The sequence below is a fragment of the Schistocerca gregaria genome, chromosome 5, assembly GCF_023897955.1.
Source record: "Schistocerca gregaria isolate iqSchGreg1 chromosome 5, iqSchGreg1.2, whole genome shotgun sequence".
Classification (NCBI taxonomy): domain Eukaryota; kingdom Metazoa; phylum Arthropoda; class Insecta; order Orthoptera; family Acrididae; genus Schistocerca; species Schistocerca gregaria.
Genome location: NC_064924.1, coordinates 525,520,070 through 525,547,281, shown reverse-complemented (window position 1 = coordinate 525,547,281; position 27,212 = coordinate 525,520,070). Strand labels below are relative to the sequence as shown.

The 27,212-nt window shown below is 38.8% G+C and overlaps 1 protein-coding gene across 1 annotated transcript in view; it reads left to right on the top strand.

The window, feature by feature from the left end:
• The window catches only part of LOC126272287 (28S ribosomal protein S29, mitochondrial), an 87,680-nt gene extending 61,001 nt beyond the window's left edge, over positions 1–26,679 (top strand). The window contains exons 5-9 of the mRNA XM_049975047.1: positions 8,646–8,782; positions 25,075–25,235; positions 25,319–25,460; positions 25,544–25,636; positions 26,084–26,679. Of these exons, the coding sequence (XP_049831004.1) occupies positions 8,646–8,782; positions 25,075–25,235; positions 25,319–25,460; positions 25,544–25,636; positions 26,084–26,284 (734 nt within the window). The 3' untranslated portion in view covers positions 26,285–26,679. The remainder of the gene's footprint in view (positions 1–8,645; positions 8,783–25,074; positions 25,236–25,318; positions 25,461–25,543; positions 25,637–26,083) is intronic.
• Positions 26,680–27,212: the final 533 nt, after the last annotated feature.

Here is a 27,212-nt window from a genome sequence, read left to right as displayed (position 1 = left end):
ACTTCATTTGTTGAAACTGATTAATTATCAGTGTACTTCTCTTTACTTGGAATCATTCAAATAGAAACAAGTTTACATGGGTCTTATTTCATGATTAAGTTAAGTATAAGTTAAGTATTATAACATTTTGAAAATAGTGCATGTTTGATTAGCTGTTAAATAAGTTGTGAATTCATTTGGTTTTTTACTTATATTGCCACAGATTAGATAAATTATTTCACTGCTGCTTCCAGTCATATAGGTGTTTTGTCACTACAAAAACATATTGGTTTGCCCACAATTGTACTTCATTACTTGCTCATGTTTGCTTTCCCATTAAATTTTTCGCTTTCCCTTTAAATTTTTCCCGTACAAACCTGTTGATTAAAGTAATGCATTTGCAAAATAAAATACTGCAAAGACAAGTTTTATAATTGCTGCTGCTTCATTTACCTCATTACTACTTCATTACAATCATCATTCCATATATTCTGTTATTATTTCATCACAGTATTACTTCATTGACCCATTCCTTACTTATACTTTGTCAGTTCATTGCTTCATTATCATTAATCCATGTTGCTGATATAAAATATATATTCCTTCATTACATAATAATTAAACATAAAAGTCCATGCTTTGTCTTTTATTATAAAAAAATGGCTATACTAAAAACCACACTATAGCAACAAAATTTCTTCAATATTAACAAACGTCTCCCCCTCATTATTGACAGACAAAAGCTTATACAGGGTGTTACAAAAAGGTACGGCCAAACTTTCAGGAAACATTCCTCACACACAAAGAAATAAAATATGTTATGTGGGCATGTGTCCAGAAACGCTTACTTTCCGTGTTAGACCTCATTTTATTACTTCTCTTCAAATCACATTACTCATGGAATGGAAACACACAGCAACAGAAAGTATCAGCATATCTTCAAACACTTTGTTACAGGAAATGTTCAAAATGTCCTCCATTAGCGAGGATACAAGCATCCACCCTCCGTCGCATGGAATCCTTGATGCGCTGATGCAGCCCTGGAGAGTGGCATATTGTATCATAGCCGTCCACAATACGAGCACGAAGGGTCTCTACATTTGGTACCGGGGTTGCGTAGACAAGAGCTTTCAAATGCCCCCATAAATCAAAGTCAAGAGGGTTGAGGTCAGGAGAACGTGGAGGCCATGAAATTGGTCCGCTTCTACCAATCCATCAGTCACCGAATCTGTTGTTGATAAGCATACGAACACTTTGACTGAAATGTGCAGGAGCTCCATCGTGCATGAACCACATGTTGTGTCGTACTTGTAAAGGCACATGTTCTAGCAGCACAGGTAGAGTATCCCGTATGAAATCATGATAACGTGCTCCATTGAGCGTAGGTGGAAGAACATACTGACGAAACTAAAATGAGCTCTAACATGGAAATTAAGCGTTTCCAGACACATGTCCACATAACATGTTTTCTTTATTTGTGTGTGAGGAATGGATCCTGAAAGCTTGGCTGTACCTTTTAGTAACACCCTGTATACTGTATTTTATTGCACCAGGTGAGGGTATTACTTTACTTTAAACCAAATTCACTTAAGTTTCTTTAGTTTGTACTTCAACCTGAAGGGCAGTATGGTGATATGTTTTTATGAAACTGGGACATTAGTGTAGCAAACTGGATCTAGTTTTACCTTAGTTAAAGTAAATAACTTAAATTTAATGTCAAACATTTACAAAAATGAAACCTAGGAGATCAACATTTTTCATCTATTGCTGCTATTTAACATTTGCATTACTTGTTGCATATAATTTTACTACTCATTGAGCTGAAAAAGATTTTTTAAATTATTTATGTAATTTTCACCATAACTAAATCTGACCACGTAGGAAACATTTTTTCATAAAATTTAGCTGACATATCATATGCTTCCATACTCCTATTGGTGTATAGAAAAATACAAATACAGACCTGACACTTTTAGACATTAGAACTGAAAATAGTAGAGGATGATTATTTTTTTCTTGCATTCTATGGGTGGAATTGTTAGAAAATTGAGTGATTTAAAAAAAAAGGGGGAATCAAATCACCCAGCTGAGAAAGGCACTGTTTGCCAAATAGCGTGTTCAGTAAAGTTCAGTGAAGTTCCTATGTATTCATAGAGACACAATTACCCTGACCCCCTGGTCATCCATCTAATTTTGCAACACTGGGTGAAATTTTACTTGTATTATTCACATCACCTGCAAATATTGCATTCCACCCAAAATCTTTGAACATTCCACACCTAACAAAAACAATTCCCTTAAACATTGCATTCACACTGAAATTTGTCATAAGCCCATGTGTATCGAAAATTACATTCAGCATGCTGTCTGCTTCATTATCAGTTTCTTATATGTTTGAAATAGCTACTACTGGTAGGTAATATAGCAACAGGCTTATTTACCTTAACAATATTTTCTTCTTCAACATGCACACCTTTTCTCACAATTTTGCTTGAATCACTCTTTACTAAATTCATTTCCTTTAGTTTATTGCTAATTACTAAGGCTTTACATTCCTTTTTAATAAGATCATTAACTTTGTCTACACCATCATTTCCTACCTATGCTCCGTTCATCTCAACATTGTTGACATTATTCGTAACCATTTGCATCTCATTTACACCATAGTTAATTACTAAAGCTCTACATTCTTTTTGAAACTGGCACTCATTCACGTTGCCATATATTTTATCAGTAATTTCATTCACTACTTGCATACCTTCTGTTTCAGCGTAATCACATGCGTTAGTATTTACATTAACAATTTCCTCATCTACCTCCAGATTCTGAACATTGATCTTACCTCTATGCTTAGTATCATAAATCAATTCATTACACTAACATTACCAGAGCAAATTTGCATACCTTCTGCAACTTTAACCTGGTAATAATTAAAATCATCAACTTCCATCCCCTTATTACAAATGTTTTCCATTTAATTTTCTTTTCATTTCATTTCCAAAAACATCTAATTTTAACCCAAATTTTTTGTAATTTCTTCTAATTTATTTTCTAAACAAATTTGTACTGAGCCCATCTTTTTGTTCAGACCATCAGTATGACCTCACTAACTTCCTTCTTAATGTCACTGTTGGTATGTTCCGACTCCAACTCTGGATTACTAATGTCACATTTTATATGGTGTTTAAGATCATGGACGATTCTTTCGCTCATTTACTCAATGCATTCAGTAGCCACTCATTATTATCAATATTTACTGCTCCCTGTTCTAAATATCTTTCTGCCTGTATTTTTGGCTTTACATCCACCTCACTCATTACTCCTGCTTCACTTCCCTCTACTTCAGTATCACAGTACTCTGTAGGGAAGCCCTTGATGTTTCATCAATAACTGGACAATCATTCACTTCTCCAAACAAGATTGAATCTAAGTCTGACTTGAATCAACTGTTCGCACAAGGTACACTTTTAATTTCTACTGCCTACTCTTCATCTAAAGCACACTGTCTTTCACTACTTTATCACTCATTTTGAACAAATAGTGAACAACACTTAGTAGGAGGACTATGTTACCTTAATTCTTGCATGTTAGTTGATACTGTTGCTTGGTCACTCCTGTTAACTCACGTCCCCACCCCAGGTTGCAGTGTTGACATCCGAACTCCCAGTTGGGTCCTCATTGGCTGGTGTTTCAATTTCTGCTCTTCTGCTGGCTGCAATTACTTTCAAAGATGGCAGCTGGTTCCCACTTTTCTTATTGATTGTTTTTCAATTTGGGAGCTTTCTTGTTGGGTCTTTCTATGCCGTGTAGCTCATCTAATTCTGTTTCTTCTTTTTAATCCCATATACATTGTTATGTTCACCGCCCTAACACTTTTTTTCACTAATGTACCACACACAGTTTTATTTATGTATGCTGTCACTGTTCTTGAGGTCGCTGTCTCTATGAACAGCAGTGCCACTGTCCACTAGGTTCATAAGTTCTTTTCACTGAGCCATAACAAGAACATTTCGTAACACGGCAGCACTACTTGGAACAGTGCTAACCTTGTTCCAGTCTCATCTTCTTGTTCTTCTCAGTAATGTAGAAGTACAAGTATCTTGAAACCGAAAACTTACTTGGTGTTCAACTATGTTATATACAATATTTGATGGAACACCATTGTTTTTTAATTTCACTTGGTCAAACATTTATTAACTTGAAATTGACCTGTTGGGTGATGACCACTTCATTAACACTTCCAGTCATATACTATCAAGATAAACAGGCTAGAGTGCAAAATCAGTGACATATTCAGTGGCAACACTTATCATGAATCTCCTCATCTCACAATTCGTAGTTTATAGAAACAGACAATTGAACACAGTTTGTTATTAAAGTCACTATAAGCATTTAGTGTGCCAGTGATCCTAAAAACACACCCAACAAATGTAGATTGGTAAACACAGTTCATATTTGCAACAACCAAGGAAGTTAAGAGATATTTCTCTAAGACATGTTGTTAACAAGATAAATGACATGCAAATGTTAATTGTTCCATCCAGTGGGGTGGGGGCAACTTTTATATCTTTCACTGGATAACTTGATCCAAATGGACACTAACTTGCATCAAAGTGTTAATTGATTACTTTCTAACCACTGACTTTACTGACTCATTGAACGACCAAAGTGCCATTTGTTATGGAAGGATAAGAATCCGTATAAATGTTGACTACTGTTCAAGGCACTGATTTGTAGTCAAATCCACTTTCAAATCATAAAAGATTTCTCATGTAAACCTGGCTTCTTCAATGGTGTCAGTGAATGTATACTGTGTGAAGCATGAATGTGAAAGACCTTCCTCTATAAAAACAATCCTCAAGTAAACATTATGGTGTGTTTTCTTCCATGTGTGTTATTACCTCATTGGATTTTATTTCCTGCAAAGCCTCAGTGGATTACAATAGTAACCTTATGTTTTATGTGGCAGCATAGCTCACTCGCAGTGCTCAGCGAAGAGAACACAGTGCACAATGTTTTACTGGCACTTTTAAACAGAGAAGCAGGTCCAACAAGATGGCAAGGATGTGAGCAACTGCAGATAATCATGCAGAAGCTTTTTGTTTCTTTTCAAAATTTCAGAATTGAATGTTAATAATGTTTAATGTAATCTGTTTCCAATTGTTTTATTTTAACCCTTCTCTCAGACAGGTATTTTAAATGCTGGAACACTGAAATTATTCATATCAGAAGTATTACAATTAAAACATTTGCTAACAGATTAGACCAAACATTACACCTGCAGATAATAACAAAATCATCAAACAGCAGATAAATAATAAAGCTTGAAATGCTATTAAAATTTTTAAAGGGATAGATTAATATGGAGTAATACTCTGCTAATAACTTAAAAAAAGAGTATAACAAGAATATTAAAAAAATACGTGGATAAACACAGTATAATTTGTCTGTGAGAGCAATTAGTGAATTTAAGAGTATATTGCAGAGATTTCATTTTATAATGAAATACTGAAGTCACTTAAGGTACTACTCACTCGATAACCTCTGAACTCCTTCAAACGTCCGCCCCCGCTAGCTGAATGGTCAGCGTGATGGATTGTCTGTCCTCTGGGCATGGGTTCGATTCCTGGCTGGGTCGGGGAATTTTCTCTGCCTAGGGACTGGGTGTTGCGCTGGGTGTTCTATCATCCTCATCGAATGCAGGTCGCCGAAGTGACATCAAATTGAAAGATTGGCAACCGGCGAACGGTCTGCCTGACGGTGGACCCTAGCCATATGATTAAATAAAAAACTCCTTCAATCTCTGAATCTGAAGAAGATACCTTCAACTTTGATGAGTAGCCAATGAACAACACAATCTATGAAACCATAGAAATGCCACATTTTGTCATCTTCTTTTATTACGTGTTGTTCTGCATCTAACCAGCATTTGTCAGTGATATGCGATGGAGCCTCTTGCATTAATATAAGCACATCTGGTACCTTACATGTCATATTATTTCTTTCGGCATATCTTTTAACATGTCTCCAGACAAGTTCTAGGGGCTTCAAGTTGCAGTGGTATGGCAGTAAGCTAACAACAGTGTGACCAGCAAACAGTGCTGTTTCATCAGTACTGTACTGATCTACAACATAAGCTTCAACCTATTTCAGTACTTCAGGCTTAGTTGCAGTAGAATCAACATGTGCTCCCTTTTCCAGTAGCCAATATACAATGTCTTCCTTCCTCCAATGTTTTTGTTGCCTACATCCAAATTATGATATGAAGCATTGTCCATAATTTTAACACTGTAGGGCTTGAATTTGGGTGGTACATCAATGAATCATTTTATAACAACAACAAAAAATCAATTATTGACAAAATTATTTAATTGGATAGATAAAACAATCTATTCACCAAGTGGCAGCAGAACACACACATAAAAGTTGGTTGTAATTGGCAAGCTTTTGGAGCCAATGGCTCCTTCAGGCAGAAGGCTTGAAGGGGATGGAAGAAGGATGAAGGATGAAGGAAAAGGACTGGAGAGGTAAAGGAAAAGATATATATTTTGGGAAAGTCAACCAGAATCGCTGGTCAGGGGAGACTTACTGTACGGGATGAGAGGGAAAGACTAATTAATAATATTATGGAACGGCAAGTTGCTACAAACCATATAGTGGAGATGCTGACTCGTAAATAGGCACAGCGAAAAGACTGCCACAAATAAGGCTTTTGGCCAGTAAGGCCTCCGTCAACAATAGACACACACACACACACACACACACACACACACACACACACACACACACACCGCAACTCACACTCACAACTGCAGTCTCAGGCAACTAAAACCACACTGCGAGCAGCAGCACTAGCGCATGATGGGAGTGGCGACTGGATGGGGGTAAGGAAGAGGCTGAGGTGGGGAGGAAAAGGGATAGTATGGTTGGGGTGGCAGACAGTGAAGTGCCGCAGCTTAGATGGATGGCAGGAGAGAGATGGTGAGGATCGGGAGTGGCGGGGGGGGGGGGGGGGGGGGGATAGTGGAGAAGGAGAGAAGTAAAAAGACTGGGTGTGATGGTGGAATGGCATCTGTGTAGTGCTGAAATGGGAGCAGGGAAGGGGCTGGGTGGGTGAGGACAGTGACTAATGAAGGTTGAGACCAGGAGGGTCAAGGGAACGTAGGATGTATTACAGGGAAAGTTCCCACCTGTGCAGTTCAGAAAAGCTGGTGTTGGTGGGAAGGATCCATATGGTACAGGCTGTGAAGCAGTCATTTAAATGAAGGATGTCATGTTGGCAATGTGCTCAGTAACAGGGTGGTCCCTTGTTTCTTGGCCGCAGTTTGTCAGTGGCCATTCATGTGGACAGACAGCTTGTTGGTTGTCATGCCCTCATAGAATGCTGCACCCCCCCCCCCCCCCCCACCATCTCTTCCGTGCCCGCTGTCTAACCTGTGTCACTTCACTGTCAGTTACCCCTACCATACTATCCGTTCTCCTCCCCACCTCAGCCTCCTCCTTACCCCCATCCAGTCGCCACTCCCATTATGCGCTAGTGCTGCTGCTACCAGTTGGTTTCAGTTGCCTGAAACTGCAGTCGTGCGCGTGCATGCGCACGTGTGTGTGTGTGTGTGTGTGTGTGTGTGTGTGTGTGTGTCCTGCGTTAACCCGTGTTTTGTTAGGTAATAAATCTTCCATTTCTCGTATCTGAACTTTGAATCTGCTGGAGATAACATCTCCTCCACAAAACAATATCCTCTCTAACAGTAATAATGCTATTTCATTTCCTACTTTTGAGCTGAAAACCAATATTCTTTACCAGTTTATGAAATGTTCTTTTAGAAGTAGGCAATTCATCGTCATTATCTACTGCTTGAAGTACTTTGTTCATTGTAGGCACTTTGTTCCTGAAGAAAAGTGCATGCACCTTTGACCACACAGCATTTTCAACGAAATAGTGATGGTTTGCTAAATTATGTGACATGTGTAACTGAACACTCCTGTACAGGGAGATCACCACTAACAAACAAAGAAATGATTCCGCGGGATCAAACCACAACCTTCCAAATACAAGTCAGTTGCTATATTCACTTCACTGCCACAACTGAGTAGATGTGATGATATTTTTATAATGATGCTATACCATGTTTCTCAAATTTGTTAAAAAAGAGAAAATTTAAGTGTTTTGGCATTTCACATCCAAGGGAGAAATGGAGAGACTATTTACAAACCAGGCCAATATGCACCAGTCAGAACTAACTTTAATGTTACGCACAGAACTGTTCAGAGAAAGTGATTGTACACTGATATTAAAAATAAGAAATATGCATTTACATCCTGATCAGCAAAACCATTGCTGTCTGTCAGTGCTTTAGACGGTCCTAAAGTCTCATTAGTGGTAGTAAAACATAAAATATTTAATTTTTAATTAGAGTGACAACACTCATGAACGTGTGCTACATCGGGGTTGTTCCTATGAAGAATATAGGATACATATATTAGCTTGTAATTTTCAACTGTGGATGAAATAGAATGTTGCTGTCACATGTGATTCTTGAAAATATAACAACAGGTCAAAACCCAGATTGTTACAACTTTCAATAGTGACTGTTTTCTCTTTGTTTATAAGTGATATATTTGAACTTCCTGTTTTGTGAAATCATTTTTTTTTCTTTTTGAACCAGTTCGAAACTGGCTGAACATGCCCAAAGAAGTTGCCAATTCACAGACAAAGGAGGGTTGCGTGGATCTACCAATAGATGCTGCAGAGTGGTTGGCTCATTTCAAAATGCAGAACAGTACTCTCTTAAACAGGCTTGATGTAAGCATTTTTACAGAATAAGAAGTTAATTTATTTGGTATTTTATCCTACTATCTTTCTACTATTTGAATAATCAACTAGAACTCACTTGACCCAACAGCAGCAATTGCAGTGTAACTGACAGAAACATTTATGGGGACAGCCTGTGTAACATTAACTATTTACTCACTTTAGACATTTATGTAATTATTTAATTAATGACCCATATAAAATTTAGATAGCTAGACAATCAGACAGTAATTTTTAGGGATTTCTTTATCTCCCAATGATTCATAATTAATTAATAAGTTTAATTATAAACTTCAATAATTATAGTCAATAGCATTAAATGGTAATAATAATAATAATAATAATAATAATAATAATAATAATAATAATAATAAATATGTTTATACTAAAGTGAATAATTGTTCTAATGTTGATCACCTTGAGCTAATAAAATCTTAGCTAATCACCTATTCTGTAAATCCCACACAATTCATTACCTAGTCCGCTATTAGGAAGAATGTATGAAAGCTAAGTATCATTTATTGCACATCAAATAAGTAACATATAAAAAAAAGTGGTTCTGATTCCTTCATCGTCTTCCACATTTTCAAGTTCAGTAATGGACGTCTTACATTACTTTGTGTGCTATGCGTAACTTGACAGGTAAACTGAAAATTGTCTGTTTTAGTTCATGACAATATAACAATATAAAGTCTGGTCATTGTTCAGTTTTTAAGCATCATTAAGTGAGAGATCAGAGTGAAAAAATAAAACAATACTGAGTGCTGTTTATCAAAGGATATGCAACTGATAGATATCTAGTCCAATAATAAACATACACTACATACTGTTATGGTTGTGGTTTGGAGACAACTTTGTTTTACATGGCAGTTAAGATCCTTGGACCTTTTCTCTTGATTGTGCTATTGTGATAAGATTATTATTCTCCAAAGGCAAATTATTAATTCGTGACTACTGACTTCGTTTCAGGTCCATCTGTTTTTATCCATCGAAACCATTGTGCCAGTAGAACAATATTTCTTGCCATTTATCCATACATGCACCACTTAACAACCTGTATGCATCAAAACTTCTAAAACATCTCTGTCGAGATATGCTTGGCACCAGTCGCCACCCGTGAAAATATAATGAACACACATTTGTTTCATCATGTGATATAGACTCAAGATATTTGAATTCATTCTCTCACTTTTACAAAAATCTTGTTTACAAAATATTCAAAAACTTTAACATTCACACATTAATAATTACAATATATTCTTACAAAGTAATAGGACAAAAATACAACTAGATCCATATAGCAGACTTTTACCATAGTTGTTATGCAACTATTAAAGATGGGTGGTGGCTTGCATGCACTCTTAGCTGCTACAGTTCTCAATCAAACATATGATATCTCATTATTTCAGAGGGTCTTTATGAGTAACTGAGAGGTAAACAACTGAGAGTACAAAGTGCTTGAAAATAACTGGAGAAAATGACAATGTGTTTCTGATAAAGATTTTGAAAGGTGAAACTGTTTCATAAATGTTTATGTCAGGTTATGCTCCAGTTTCTGCTGTTTATAAGTGCATGTAATGTGAATATATTGCATCCGAGTGGGTCAGAAGCAAAGGGTTATAAGTGTACTTCATGTTGTTTTGAGAAAATGGAAGTTGAAGTTCACGAGGTTTCAGAATTGTCTTTAGATTTCAAAACGGAATTTTAGAATTTTTATGTATATTAGACACAAGAATACTCTGGTGCACTTTATTTTTGCATGTTGGAATAGCAAGTGATTAGTTTTATATCATCTATTGTAAAATCCGTATGCACTTGTACTCCTTTGCTTGTTGTATATTGTGAATTAAGAAGAATGTGATTTATGGTTACTTTATAACTCTTTATTATTGGTTGTTAACAATTCAGTATCATGAAACTTCTATTTAGAGCTGTAACAAGGAACATTTCTGTAACACTACTTGAATACCATTTCTTTTGTGGCTTACAATAGCGAAACAAGATAAGAAAGAATTCTTGTCAATGCATTACCCCATTATTGAAACTATTTCGAACCACCTGGTCAGTGATCTCATGTATTACAAAACGATTATTTTGATAATATCAACATTAAAAATCACTATACCCTATGTAAATTCAATTTCTTAGTATAGCATGTAAAATAGTGCTACAAAATAAGAAACAATCTAGAATGAAATTTTCACTCTGCAGCGGAGTGTGCGCCAATATGAAACTTCCTGGCAGATTAAAACTGTGTGCTAGACCGAGTCGTGCTTGGGTAGCTCAGATGGTAGGGCACTTGCCTCTGAAAGGCAAAGTTCCCAAGTTCGAGTCTCGGTCCGGCACACAGTTTTAATCTGCCAGTAAATTTCAAGAAACAATCTATTAATAATCTGATTCCAGGAAGTCTTTCTCTTCATGTGGTTTTTTTAAGTTCTTCAAGTGGGTCATCACTGGTTGTTCTTTTTGGTTGTCTGTCTTCATGTGAAAGTGAGCAGAATAATTCATGATGGTTAGCTGGGATAAATGGAAGCAAATTCAAAAGATTTTTGCATTTTGGAAGCTTAAACTTAGGAGATTGGTTGTATAGAGGTGACAAGACGACATTTGTGGGAGTTCCACCTTTTCTGTCATGTATTGTTAGACACAAGAACGCCTGTATCTCTTTGGTGCCAACTGTTTAGTGATGTTTTGTAACTAGTTTTCTTTTCATTCACCAGGGAGCAACCATGTTACATGCCTTAGAATGCACCAGATGCACTTATCTCATTTTCTGGGAAGTGTCACTTGTATCCCATTGCATCTGACTCCTCATATGTTAGGACTATATTAGCCACTCCTATAATTTATCAGAATATTATCACTCTAGGACATAAAATCTGCGTAACCCTATGTTATCATTAAACAGGTTTTAATTTTACCAGTATGTATATGCATGATAGAGTTCTGTGGAAAATTGAATAAATGATTTGGTAGAAGAATTTTATAGAAGAAATAGTAGGTAAGTAGTGTAAGAGGAAGATAATTATTTTTTTTATTTATTACTTACTTATTTTCAAATCAAAGTAGTAGCTTTGCTCCTAATATACATATATAAAGTAATATAGAAGTAATTTCAAAAATTATCAGTTTCAGTAGATTGCAGTGGCTGCTTCTCATTCCATATTCCTGAAGGTTGTCCTGTATGTAGGGTTTTACAGAAGAGGAAGTGCGAAGGAATGTTTTTAGCTTTCATTAAATTATTAGGGTTATTCATTGTTTCTAGATGGCAATTACCAATTATAATGTAACAAGATGTTTCATATGACTCTGCCACATCGAATGACTTCTCTAACCTTCCTCCTGTGTCTACTAAATGTGTGAAATGTTATTAGATAATTTACAGAAGACTATAGAATTTGCTTTTCATTTCTCTTCTAATTTATTGGTACAAAGTTCAGTTTTGATAATCAGCTTTTGAGAATATGTGAGCATCTGTATGTTAACATGGGCTGGTAAGCTACATCATCTTGAAGTTTAATTAGATTAGATTAGATTAATACTAGTTCCATGGATCATGAATACGATATTCCGTAATGATGTGGAACAAGTCAAATTTTCCAATACATTAAATTATTAAGTTAATTTAACAACATAATTAAGTTAATATAACCACTTTTTTACTTTTTGTTTCTTTAATTTTTTTTTAATTTTGTTTGTTTGTTTATTCTTTTTTTCTTAATTTATATATAAAAATTCCTGTATGGAGTTGAAGGAGTTGTCATTCAGAAATTCTTTTAATTTCTTCTTAAATTCTTGTTGGTTATCTGTCAGACTTTTGATACTATTTGGTAAGTGACCAAAGACTTTAGTGGCAGTATAATTCACCCCTTTCTGCACCAAAGCTAGATTTAATCTTGAATAGTGAATATCATCCTTTCTCCTACTATTGTAGTTATGCACACTGCTGTACTTTTGAATTGGGTTTGATTGTTAATAACAAATTTCATAAGAGAGTATATATACTGAGAAGCTACTGTGAATATCCCTAGATCCTTAAATAAATGTCTGCAGGATGTTCTTGGGTGGACTCCAGTTATTATTCTGATTACACACTTTTGTGCAATAAATACTTTATTCCTCAGTGATGAATTACCCCAAAATATGATGCCATATTCAAGCAGTGAGTGAAAATAGGTGTAGTAAGCTAATTTACTAAGATGTTTATCACCAAAATTTGTAATGACCCTTATTGCATAAGTAGCTGAACTCAAACGTTTCAGCAGATCATCAATGTGTTTCTTCCAGTTTAATCTCTCATCAATGGACACACCTAAAAATTTTGAATATTCTACCTTAGCTATATGCTTCTGATTAAGGTCTATATTTATTAATGGCGTCATACCATTTACTGTACGGAAATGTATGTACTGTGTCTTATCAAAATTCAGTGAGAGTCCGTTTACAAGGAACCACTTAGTAATTTTCTGGAAGACGTTATTGACAATTTCATCAGTTAATTCTTATTTGTCATCAGCAAAGAGAACTAACTTTGCCTCTTCATTAATGTAGAATGGCAAGTCATTAATATATATTAAGAACAACAAAGGACCCAAGACCGACCCTTGTGGAACTCCATTCTTGATAGTTCCCCAGTTTGAGGAATGTGCTGATCTTTCCATATTATGTGAGCTGTTTATTTCAACTTTCTGCACTCTTCCTGTTAGGTACAAATTAAACCATTTGTGCACTGTCCCATTCATGCCACAATACTTGAGCTTGTCTAGCAGAATTTCATGATTTGCACAATCAAAAGCCTTTCAGAGATCACAAAAAATCCCAGTGGGTGGTGTTCGGTTATTCAGATTATTCAAAATTTGATTGATGAAAGCATATATGGCATTTTCTGTTGAGATACCTTTCTGGAAACCGAACTGACATTTCGTTAGTACTTCATTTTTACAGATATGTGAAGCTACTCGTGAATACATTACTTTCTCAAAAATTTTGGATAAAGCTGTTAGAAGGGAGATTGTATGGTAATTTTTGACATCAGATCTATCCCATTTTTTATGCAAAGGTATAACAATAGCTGAGTTCGAGCCATATTCAACAGATCGCAATCTACCAGAGACAGAAGAAGAAGAGGACATTATGATGACAGCATCTTTGTGCCATCACATGAGACATCCTTCCGGGTTCTTTGAGTATGATGGTCAAGATACAAACAAGTGGCTGAAGGTATATTAGCGTATAGCTAAATCTAACAAATGGGATGACACTATGTGTTTGGCTAACGTGTTTTTCTACTTAGAAGGCACTGCCAAGCAATTGTATGAGAACAACGAGGAGAAGTTCACAAGCTGGGGAATAGTCCAGGCAGCACTGCGCATGTATTTCCGTGATACACAACAACATAAGTGCAAGGCTGAAGATAAATTAAAGTGCAGGGCACAGCATCCTACATTCAAGACGTGTTGGAGCTGTGTGAAATAGTGTATCCTAGAATGAAGGAGGAAAATAAGGTTGCACATAGCACGAAGGGTTTGCTGAGGACATGTATCAATCCCTACTCCTGAAGGAGGTTTAGAAAGCAGATGACTTCATAAAATGGTGCCAGTATATCGAGACAATGCAAGAAGTTTGAATGGCTTCCAAATGTCGTATTGATAACTGTGATGGAGGAAGCAACTGTTTTCTCAAGTGTTCTTCATCAGATATTGAGAGAGTAAGTTCAGAAGGCACTTGGATTGCATGGTGAGCAAAAAGCTGAGATCTTTCAAGAGGTCATAAGGAAGGAAGTCGAACAGACATTGAACCCAATCTCTCGTCCTTCATTTCCCTTTAAAACGTTGAAAAAGTCAAGTCCCAGGCAGAGTTACGTTCCTACAATGCCACACAAGGAAGCTGTTTGGGCACCAAGGAAGACTGACGTCTGGAGGACCCAGGATGACCAACCAGTATGTTTCCATTGTGGATGAACGGGACATGTGGTGTGCTGTTGTCGAGAAAGACGGTGGTATATTTGATGATGCCCATGCCAGAAGACAGCAGACCGATCTTAGCCGATGCTAACTCTGCGATGATGAAGATGAACAAGAAGATGTGGGTGCAGGATGACATAGGTCACCATCGCCGCAAGTTACTGCTGGGGAGGACGCTCCCCAATATGCCAATCAAGGTCTCCATCACCGTTTTGAAACTCCAGCCGATCACCTAGCCTCCGCAACCTGGAAAACTAAATGGTGCGACCTTCCTTGGAGATGAGGCCGCTGAATAGAAAAATCCTCCGCTGTCGATCACTACAAAAACTACGCTGATATCCTCATGGATGGCCAACCAGCCCAAGCTCTTGTGGACTCTGGTGCATCATATTCAGTCGTTTCGGAGTATTGGTGTCGCCTGTTGCAGAAAATCATGTTTGTTGACAGCAAAATAACTCTGCTGAAGGTGGCTAATGGTAAATTTGTAAAACTTACAGCAAACTGTACCATTTGTGTGGGTATAAGTGGCCATACACAGCCCTTAGAATTCTTCGTCTTACAAGAGTCGTGATGATGTCATTCTTGGATGGTACTTTTTGAAAGCTTACAAGGCAATTATAGATTGTGATCACTCGAAGATTATGCTAGACGAGATACGATACTGTGGACAGGAAGATGCGTGTGTGTGCTGGATGAAGTGATCATTCCTGCAGTCAGCACTGGAAAGGCAACTGTCGTGTCATGCAATGCATCAACCCATGTATCTTGTAGTGGACTGTAAGAGAAGCATACCACTGAAGCATAACTTGGTTATCCCAGCTTCTGTCGTCTTGTTTAAAAACGGAATCAGTGAATTGTGGATAGTTAACTGTCGCCGAGAACTGCAGATCCTTCCAAGATGCATGTGCATAGCAAACACTGAGCTGTTAACTCCCACGCCAAGTCTGTAGGCGAAATTAGTGCTACCACTGCGAGCCAAGATCTTCTAGCTTGACTATTAACAGGACTCATTAAGGACTACTTGCCATTCTTCAAGAGTTCTCTGAATGCTTCAATCCCAGATGAAGAGCAAACTAGCCAAATCAATGGTGAAACACCGGATTAACACTGGAGACCATCAACCAATAAGCCAGAGAGCATACCATGTGTCAGCAACGGAACGTTGAATAATTCACGGCGAGGTAGAGAAAATGATGATGAATGACATCACTCAGCCTTCACAGAGCCCATGGTCGTCACTAGTGGTTCTCGTCAGGAAGAAGGATGGTAGTTGTTGCATTTGTGTTGATTACAGGAAGCTTAATAAGATAACTAAAAAGGATGTTTTCCCCTCTTCCACAAATTGACGGTCACTAGATTATCCGAAGGGGGCTAAGTTTTTCTCAACTGTGGACATGTACTCAGAGTTCTGGCAAATTGAAGTAGATGAGGCTGATCATGAGAAAACTGCATTCATCACCCCTGAGGGCCTGTATGAGTTTAAGGTAATGCCATTTGGTTTGTGTATTGCACCAGCAACTTTTGAACAGATGATGGATAATCTTCTACATCACCTGAAGTGGACGATGTGTCATTGTTATTTAGATGACATTATAGTGTTCTCAGACACATTTGATGAATGTATGAAAACACTGAGAGCCTATCTTAAGTGTCTCCAACAAGACGGACTGAAACTTAATCCAAGAAAGTGTCTCTTTGGAGCAAAAGAAATCAGAATACTTCGCCACCTAGTGTTAAATGAAGGTGTGCGGCGAGACCCAGAAAAGGTGAGATCTATAACGGAATTTCCTATTATTAGAGATGTGTGAGAAGCTTCCTCGGATTATGTTCTTATTACCGTTGTTTTATCAAAGACTTTTGTATCAAAGCCAGGCCACTCCAAGAGTTGTTAAAAGCTGATGCTAAAGGCATCTGGGGTGGTGCTCAACAAGATTCATTCGATGTGCTGCGAAAAGCTCTGATGACTTACCCTGTACTTGGTCTGTATGATGAAAGAGAGCACCTACAGAACTACACACGGATGCTAGTGGGTATGGGGTTGGTGCTGTTCTGGTGCAAATTTCTGATGGAAAAGAGAAGGTTATAGCCTATGCTCCAGGGCACTTACAAAAGCCGAGAGAAAATACACAACTACAGAAAGAGAATGTCTTGCTGTGATCTGGATCATGTGCAGATTTTGACTGTATCTCTATGGAAGGCCATTCACAGTTGTTACGGACCATCATTCACTTTGTTGGTGTTAAGGATCCAACAGGACGACTCGCCAGGTGGGCAGTACGTCTTCAAGAGTATGACATTACCATAGTGTAAAAAAGTGGAAGAAAACACCAAGATGCCGACTGTCTCTCAAGAAACTGTGTGCAAGACCATCAAGACTTTGATGAAGATAGTGACTGTCTCGGTGCACTCCAAGATCTCTCTGCTGAGCAGAAGAAGGGCGCCAAGATATTTCAAATGATGCTTGCTTTAAATCGGTCAGAGGATGTGAAAGGACAATTTAAGGTAGTTAATAGATAACTTTGCAAGAAAAACTTTGATCCGTTTGGAAAGAGGTGGCTACCAGTGGTTCCTAAACATATGTGCTTAGATGTTCTACAGAAATTCCATGACACATATAAGGCCGGACATTAAGGATTTATTAAAACCTACAATAGAATCCGCAAGAGATTTTTTTGGCCAGGTTTATTTAGGAGTGTCTGTCACTATGTGTCGCACTGTCAAGAGTGCCAGAGGAGAAAGGCAGTTCCTCAGAAACCACCTGGTTGACTCTCACCAATTTCACCAGCCGAAACACCTTTCCAGCATGTTGGGATTGACCTTCTCGGATGATTTCCATTGTCTGCTAGTGGCAATAGATGGATTATTGTTTTCACTGATTATATGACATGTAATGTCATTACAAAAGCCGTGAAAACAGCCGAAGCATCCGAGGTAGCCAAATTCATCGTGGAAAACATTGTATTAAAACACTGTGCCCGAAGGCCATTAATTATGGATTGAGGGAAAGTTTTTCAATTGAATCTTGTGACAGAGATAAACCGCCGGTGCAACATTACTCATCACATGACGATTGCCTACCATCTGCATCCCAATGGGCTTACTGAATGCCTTAATAAGTCCTTGGCTGACATGCTATCAGTGTTCGTCAATGTTGAGCAGAACAAATTGGATGAGGTGCTACCTTTCATGACTTTTGCCTACAACACTGCCAAACAAGACACCATGGGATTTACACCATTTCCTGGTGCTTGGGCATGAGGTGCCTATGACAATGGACACTGTGTTTCCGTTACAGCCTGATGACATGGACAACGACTACATCGGCCAGGTGTTAACCAGAGCTGAGTTAGCCCGGCAGTTAGCTCGACTCTGCATGCTGCAGGCTCAAGAAAACAACCACTGAAGGTATTACGCGAGCCACCACCCTGTTATCTACCAGCCTGGTGACCTTGTCTGGATCTTCACTCCTATTTGCAATGTTGGTCTCTCTGAGACACTCCTCAGGCGCTACTTTGGATGTTATAAGGTTGTAAGACAGTTGTCTGATGTTACCTATGAAGTTCAAGATTTAGACCCCGGCGCAAGATCAGCGATACGGTCCATGTCCTTTGAATGAAGCCCTACAAGGATCCTGCCACCCAGGGTAAATTCAAGCTCCAGCGACAGGCAACATGCGGCAAGGTGACGAAGAGTGTAAGAGCAAAATAAGTTCTAAGAAGATCACCGCCAGGGCGAGCATCAGTCATAGGGAGTCGGAATAAGCTGGAACGATGACTCATTCCCGGACTAGGAGGATGTAACACCGAGACATTGTTATCTTAAGGAGGGAGCAATGTCACAGAAGAACTTGGGTAGCGCCGTGGTGTAGTGCTTATGATAGTAAATTGTTGCATGGAGGGTTGTGAGTTCAAAACTCACCTGAAATGTACAATTTTAATTTCTATATTCGGTCCGAGTACATTCTAGAAGTATCCACAAATATCAAGCATCATTGTACTGGAATGTTCTGTAGCTGTATATACTGTATGTGTTCTGGCCAGAGTCAGTTCGCTCCATGCTCTTGTATGTGCAATTGCAAAATAAACCTTCGTTAAGCGAAATTAGTGTTTGTCATTCATCTGATTACATCTTCTTCTATGTGACAATATTAAGGACAAGGTGGAAGAACAGAGACTAAGAAAAAAGCAAAGATTTACAAAATATATGCCAAGTTATGGCTTTCAGAGTTTTCTTTGTGATTGATGTTCACCACAGAGGGTGCCTCACAGTCCCTCGGTAGCATGGAGCATGGTGAATATGGCAAGAGGGTGAGGCTGAAGACTGAGAGTGTGTCATCACGAGGTCGGCCACACTGAACTGCTGCAATGCAGGAGGAGTGGATGTTGGGGTTTTATCAATGGCAGAAACATCCTTGGACTATAGCCTTGCGTACCAGTGACACAGTGGATGCTGTGACGTAGTGTGGCACATGCATTGCAGTTTAACCGACGTGGCAGTAGTCCATTGTTCAAGCTCAACATAGCAATGTCGGGGCATCATTTGTAGAGTGGTTGAAGGGAAACTCGACCGGTAAAGTGATGAGTTGAACAATCGGTGTGGAGCATTTGTTGAAGTAATGGTAGCAGGCAGCGTCATCGAATGGCACGGCATTGGCATGTGGTGGCAAGGGAAGACATGAACAGCCAATCTTATGATGTGTAGTTGAGATGCTTGTCATAGGTGGGATGGAACATGCTATGTCTTGCTGTATATGGCACCATGCAAATTGAGTTGGTGAGTACGTGGTAACCAGGGAGGACAAAACTAGCGTGGCTGATTGTAGTCTGGGTTAGGTTGGTCAGCATGTTCATATCCATGAGTCACTGGGCTTGAGTTGTCGATAGATCTGGAAGGACTAGTGAAATCAAGGTGATCGGTTTCATCAGTGGTTGTGCATAATCAAGGAATATGTGATGTGGAGAGTAATTATTGTGTGGCGCAACAGTGTCACCTGGAATTCATGGAGAATGTCCATTAAAGGCAGCTTGGGAGGGTATAGATGAGACCCAGGGCGTCAAACTGTGAAGAGGAATGAGGCCATTGTCGGGTTTGGGAAGAGCCAATGGTGAGTGCCCATTTGCCATCAATGAATCAAAACACGAGGCACGTCGAATTTGGAACTTGTGTCAGTCGAGTGCAACAGCTTGGAACTGACTGCAGAGTCATATTAAATGTTCGCCCATTTGTGAGCACAGCCTGGAGCATGTTATTTGACAGCAGTCGTAGTCAGTGAGGGACGTGAAGAATTGCTGCAGTGTGAAGTGAGAAGGCAGCGAGATAAGAGCCAAGCCGGGAAATAGACACACCCAATGTCAGCAACACAGGAAGAATGGGCACGCAGCTTGTTTTTGTGGAGCATGCTGGTGACAAACTCCTCCCGCATGAGTGCACCAGCGTAGAGGGCACCGTTGCCCGACATGTTCTGTTTGTGTCGACAGCGTGAAGGTCCAGTTGCTGGACAGTGACTGTGACGTCACTGTCAGTAGCACTCTTGTGGGTCCAGATGGACTACAGTGAAGATGGTGGTGGGCATCACACACAGTAGGAATGACTTGGGGCTGCATGTTATTGTTTATGTTGACCAAGCAAATCCTGGGTTGCTGGGCAGCATCTGTGATGTCACCATCGGCAGCATTCAGTGGGTCTGGGCAGACTCAGTTGTAGCACTGTGGTGTGTGTCATACACAGTGGGGATGTGTTGATACTGTTAGCTATAGTAAACTTGTGGAGGTGGCACAATGCAGGCAGGCAAAAATTGTTACATGAGTGCTGAATTCACAGCACTGTACTTATCGTGAGTCAGTGGTGCAACAATAATGTCACTGATAACCACACAGTAGCCACTTAAATGTTGGCATCTTGCATCATGTTGTTAATGGCAAACAAATTTCCACAATTGTAAACAATGTTTGGAGGTTGTCTGGACAAAATGGTGGCAATAGCAGGCTTGACAGGTTTTGACGGCAGGGAATGGTTGTGAGTGGCAAAATCGTGATTGAGTAGTGTGGTTTCTCCAGCAGGATTATCACCCGAGGTCATCGTGGTGCAGTACATAAGGAACCAAACTTAGGGGATGTGGTGACAGAGTCAACCGGCGTAGCAGCAGTGATCAGTCTTGCAGAGTGTGGGTATGATGAGAAGGTGTTGCACGGTGGATCACCCAAGAGTCCAATGGAGGGGTGGGGGGCAGTGGGTGATGCCGAAGCACAGTCGCCATTCGCAGAATGTAATGCGAACACCAGATTAGTGTGGCTTCGATGGCTGTGGTCACCGAGTGCATTTCCCTTCATGGTGGCACGTAATGTGAGTGCCTGTTGTGGTGTCAATGTGGCTGTGATCATTGATTCCATTATCGGTGTCATTGCAAGATGTGATGTGTCACGTGGGACCCTTGTGGAAGGGGCGAGGAATGGAGAAGTGGGCAGCCCCTTACGACAGGCACAGCCATGGCTGTGGTTGACATGAACGATAACTGTGTGGGATTGAGTGCAGAAAATAGATGGCCTCATGCATGGAATGTTGCACAAGATCGTGCCATCATGGGTTAGGGTGTGCGATTGCAGTGTGCTTCACATTCTTATTACGTTTCTACAGTATCTTGCACTGAGTGTTGCACTGGAGCTCCACAGTTCGGACACAGAATGTTCTGTGAAAGCACTGGGTATGGCGTTGGAAATGGTGGACAAGCCATTGTGTGTAGTAAATAACATTGTGCAATAAATAAACTTTGCAATGATGAGCTGTCCAGCGAATGATATTTGGCATCACCACTGTGGTGTGCAGTCCAGTGAACACTGTTGGTGACATGTTGTATGTTTGGGGCACAATTCTCAGTAACAACAGGTCCTGTAGCAACAACAAATGAAGAGTGTCATTATTTGTTGTGTAGTTACACTACAGGAAAACACACAAGTCAAAATAGTCAATGGAAGAAAACAGTATCACTATTGTGCACTGTATATGCCAAGTAGATAAACCATGTTGAAAAATCTCATGTATATGATGAAAGGCAAAACATCAGAACAGCACTGAATTGCTAGCTTGTGGTGGATGCCAAAAACACATTGTAGTCATTGAAAAAACTGATTGAGTGTCAAGGTCTTCATGATCATTAGGGTCAGCAATGTGGGATTCAGGTAATGTGCTGGATGAAGAGTAGAACAAATCCCAACAACTTATTATCCAAATTACAGTATTCAGTAGACACAGTAAACATATGTGAAAGACATGGGAGAAAATAGAAACTGAAGAAAAGTCAAAGATATACAAAAGATATGCCAGGATATTGATTTCAGATTTCTCTTTGTGGTTGATGGTCACCACACAACGTTTGAAATTTTGCTTTTTCAAAAAAAGTGAAATATTTCCTTCAGACAGGTCGGTGTTGGCATTTGAACAAGCTAAAAAGAAGGGACTGGTTAGTAGGACATGTTCTGAGGCATCAAGGGATCACAAATTTAGCATTGGAGGGCAGCGTGGAGGCTAAAAATCGTAGAGGTGGACCAAGAGATGAATACACTAAGCAGATTGAGAAGGATGTGGGTTGCAGTAAGTACTGGGAGACAAAGAAGCTTGCAGAGGATAGGGTAGCATTGAGAGCTGCATCAAACCAGTCTCAGGACTGAAGACCACAACAACAACATGTCAATCTGGAAACAAGCGGTTTTTAGGTGGATGGAATTTTTATGAGCACTTGGTTTACAGGTGTAGTAAATTATTAATATTACTTAAAATAAAATGTTTCCATGTGAACTAAATGTACCATTGTCATCAATAATTGGTTAATTATACTGTGAATAATGAAATTTTGAAAAATACTGCATGAATAAGAATCTGGTAATTCTGTGTACACGTAGTATATGCATTAGTAATGAACAGAATCAGAAAAGGGAAAAATATTATTGGCTTCAAGACTGGTATGGGACCAAGTAAGATAATCCTACCTTGCTCTGTTAAACAATGTCAACATAAAAATTAATTTTGAAGATAAAGAGGAATGTTACTCAGTATTTTTAATGCATTACTACATCTGCTACATACTGAAGGCCTTGATCTGTCTTGTTCACACTGTGGATGACATTCCTGCTTAATTAACTTAATAAATGTCCTTTATTTGGTGTCTTAGTTTGGAAATTGTACAATACCAAGATTTATGAATGGAGTTTTGATGTGTGAAGTATGATAAGAGGCACTTGTCACAGGAACTGCTGAGACCAGTGAAATTAGTGAAGTCAGCTGGTTTGACTTGTTTTTGCTCATAGCCAACCTTAATTAGCAAATAGTACTGTTCACATTACATTGTGCAGCAGTATTTTGTGATTTGCAGAAACAGTTTTTCAGTGTTGATTATATCACATCATTTAACGAAAATAACAATATTATGAGAAGGAAAGTTGCTACTCACCATGTAGTGGAGATGCTGAGTCGCAGATAGGCACAACAAAAAGATTTTCACTCTTAAATCTTTCGGCCAATGGCTTTTGTCAACAATAGACACACACACACACACACACACACACACACACACACACACACACACACACGCACGCACGCACACACGCAAATGCAACACACAAGTCATGTGTGCGAGTTGCGTTTGCATGAGTGGATGTGTGTGTGGATGTGTGTCTATTGTTGACAAAGGCCATTGGCCGAAAGCTTTGAGTGTGAAAATCTTTTTGTTGTGCCTATCTTCGACCCAGAATCTCCGCTATATGGTGAGTAGCAACTTAACTTCTCATAATATTGTTACAGTCCATCCTGGATTTCCATTGTTTCATTTAATGAAAATTTTGACTATATAAAACCAGTGCATATTTGATTTACATCTTGCCTGCCCTGCGGGAAGAGAGTATCTGGGAGGCAGGGATCATTCAACTGCACCTACCACCCCCAGGTGCCAAGTTACATAGTGTGTACAGTGCCTTGAGTTGTACTACATCCCTGGAGAATCTTAATTGAGAAGGAATCTGTGTAACTCAGAATGAACCGTTGAATTAATATTTTCTATGTGAGATATGTAGCACGGCAGGATACTCTTGGTGGATAATCATTCTACCATCCTTTACTACATTTATGGACTAGTTGTGTCACTATTTTGCAGTAAATTTGTGTTTATCATAAGGGTCTTTAACTGTGCTGTCAGCTCCACACTGCCCTTCAATGATATATTTGTGATCCCTTGATGCCTCAGAACATGTCCTACTAACCAGTTCCTTCTTTTTAGCTTGTTCAAATGCCAACACCGACCTGTCTGAAGGAAATATTTCACTTTTTCTGAAAACGCAATATTTCAAACATTGTGTTGTGACCATCAACCACAAAGAGAAATATGGATCATGTTGAATCACGTGAAGTGCATAAACTGGAGAGGCACTGTCATAAATCACTGGACATGTGTTTGGTGAGAGCTAGGTTCAAATCCTAAACCAGGCGTTCAATTCAGATTTGCCATCATTTTCTCAGTTTCTCAGGTAACGGCAAACAGTGTCTTCTGGAGCTACAGCTAGTTCTACTCTTAAGTCACTTGTCGTTAAAATAGAGAAAAGGAAATAACATTTTTAAACAAACACTATATACATGCACAAAAAATATTATTGAAAGTCTCTGTTAGTATGAGGATTTCATAGACCTTCCACAAATAAAATGTCCTTTACACGTTACCAGTCCACGGCCCACAAAGAAACCTCTCTCTCTCTCTCTCTCTCTCTCTCTCTCTCTCTCTCTCTCTCTCTCTCTCTCTCTCTCTCTCCCTCTCCCTCCCTCTCCCTCTCCCTCCCCCCCTCTCCCCATCTGTCCAAGCAGGCCTTAGAAGGCTGTATCAACCTCAGGTGATAGGCATCACTGGATGCAGATATGAATGGGCATGTGGTCAGCACACTATTCTCCCAGCCATCATCAGCTTTCGTGACTGGACCTGCAATGTCTCAGTCAAGTAGCTCTTCTATTGTCCTTACAAGGGCTGAGAGCATCCTGCTCACCAATATTGCTCAGCAGACCTGGGCAGTCATCCATTCAAGTGCTAGCTAAGCTTGACAGACTTAACTTTGGTGATCTGATGGTGACCGGTGCTACCATTGCAGCAAGGCCATTGGCAAAAAAACTTTTCAACTTCTACAATTTAATTATTTGACATACTTAGGCTGTTATCTCAAACACAGTTCTAGGGCTCGATGGGAGGGGTTTGTAAGAGGTTCACGCTCTTTTAGTGATTATTTATTTGTATAGAAATTTTCTTACCAAATTTTTGTTAGATTCATAAATATATGAATTAATTTGCAGCTCAGGGTATCGAGGGATCTTACGTGGAGTAAAAGAGAATCAACAAGTAAAGATGCACCCTTGATGGAGTTGATTGAATTGGGAATTAACCGAGTAAAGTATGCTTGTGACATTGTCAGTGTAATTGCAGAAGAAATTAAATTACACTCAACTGCTGGGAGGTAAATTGGAACATACTGAAATCATAGTTAAAGAAAAAATTAAAAAAAAACTCCATTATATCCTGCTCGTTATTTTGTTTCAGGTGCAAGACTCTTGTTGTCATTGATGGCTTCAATGCATTCTTCTACCCCACAACTCGTGTCTTTTCAGAGACAAAGAAAGCTGTTCCTCCATCAAATATAACTCTAACTGAAGCATTGTTAAACATCACAAAGTTTGACTGGGTATAATTTTATTAATTTACTGTTTATAATAGCGCTGTAAGCATAATAATGTGACAAAATTTTGATTAATTTTGTAATTTCAGTGCAATGGTGCAATAGTTCTCACTGTAGATAAACTTCTCGCTTATGGGGAGAGACGACAGAGTGATTTACCTGTAAACCTGCTTGGGAAAGAGGTTGGTTACATTTTATGTAAACACTGTTTTAAGTGTAGTGTAATTTTTGCTGCTGTTTTGTGCATACTGAATATAAATATTATTGAGATAACATCAAACTGCATGTCATGCTGTCTTTCTTTAGTAAAAAAAAATTGAAACAGAAAATGGAATAGGCACAAATAGTTCACTAAATAGATCACTGTCTTTCCACTCTAGGTATTTGATACTTAAATAATGGCACATGGGAAGACTAGTTCTTTTTTATATTTCCTACAAATAAATTTGTTAGCACGATCAAGTGAAATTCATGGATTTCTGATTTTTCCCTATTTAACCATTAACTGAGAACACTTCAACAGCATCTGTCATGTCACGTGCACTTCTTTGTGTTTTACTGCCCAACTACTAAATTTGTTCTCTTTTTTCCCTTTTTTGTCATGGTTCTGTGTGCTCTATACATTTCAGGGTTTTGAGCATCTGGATCCATTTGTTCCAATCCATGTGCCTGAATACAGTGATAAGGAGATCCATAGCTGCCTAGACTATTACGCAGACAGACGATGGATACAAAATGAAAGAGGACTATCCGAAGATGGGCGCAAGGAGTTGATATTTATCAGTGCCTATAATCCAAGACGATTAATGTTAGAGTGTGCCTCTTTATAATTAGCTGTTCTTTTTAAAAAGTATTTATATAGTGAAAAGAGTGTTATTAACCATATGCAGGAAACTCATAGGTATGAGAGCTACATATGTGAAATGTCGGTCATTAATTGATTGTAAGGCTTTACTGCGCATTGGTGAGTGAGAATCAATTCTCTGGTGTGCCAGCCATCAGCAACTTATCAGAGCGTGTAAAGGCATAGAAACTGCCACACAGTTAATGAAAAATAGTAGTGATTGTGGCGTACTTAAAATATGAAAATGGAATGAACAGTTGTGACACTGAATATATTTATTATAGTGCAGTACAGTGAAAAATATTTAAAATTTTTGTTCACTGAAAATAACATTAACTGAATGTTTTTAAGTAAAGATAAAAAAATTGTTTGCTTTTTAAATTAATTTTTTATTTTCACTGATACCTGTTGTTAATTTGCAATTTAAGTGTAGGTGTGGCATAAGGCCAACACTACACAAGCAATGTGGAACTGGTGGCACTGTAGCCTTCCATTCTGACAGTTCTTATTGGCCCTTTCCTCAGCAGAAGTGTATGCTTATTAATTGTTAAACATTATTTACTGTACCACATAACAGGGACTGCATTTCATGTGAGGCAGCAGGAAAATTCAACAGGGTGTTCTGAAAAATAAAAAAATAAAAAATTATCTAAAAACAAAGATGATGTGACTCACCAAACGAAAGCGCTGGGTGGTCGATAGACACACACAAACGAACACAAACATACACAAAATTCAAGCTTTCGCAACCAACAGTTGCTTCATCAGGAAAGAGGGAAGGAGAGGGAAAGACGAAAGGATGTGGGTTTTAAGGGAGAGGGTAAGGAGTCACTCCAATTCCGGGAGCGGAAAAACTGACCTTAGAGGGGAAAAAAGGACAGGTATACACTCGCGCGCGCGTTCACACACACACA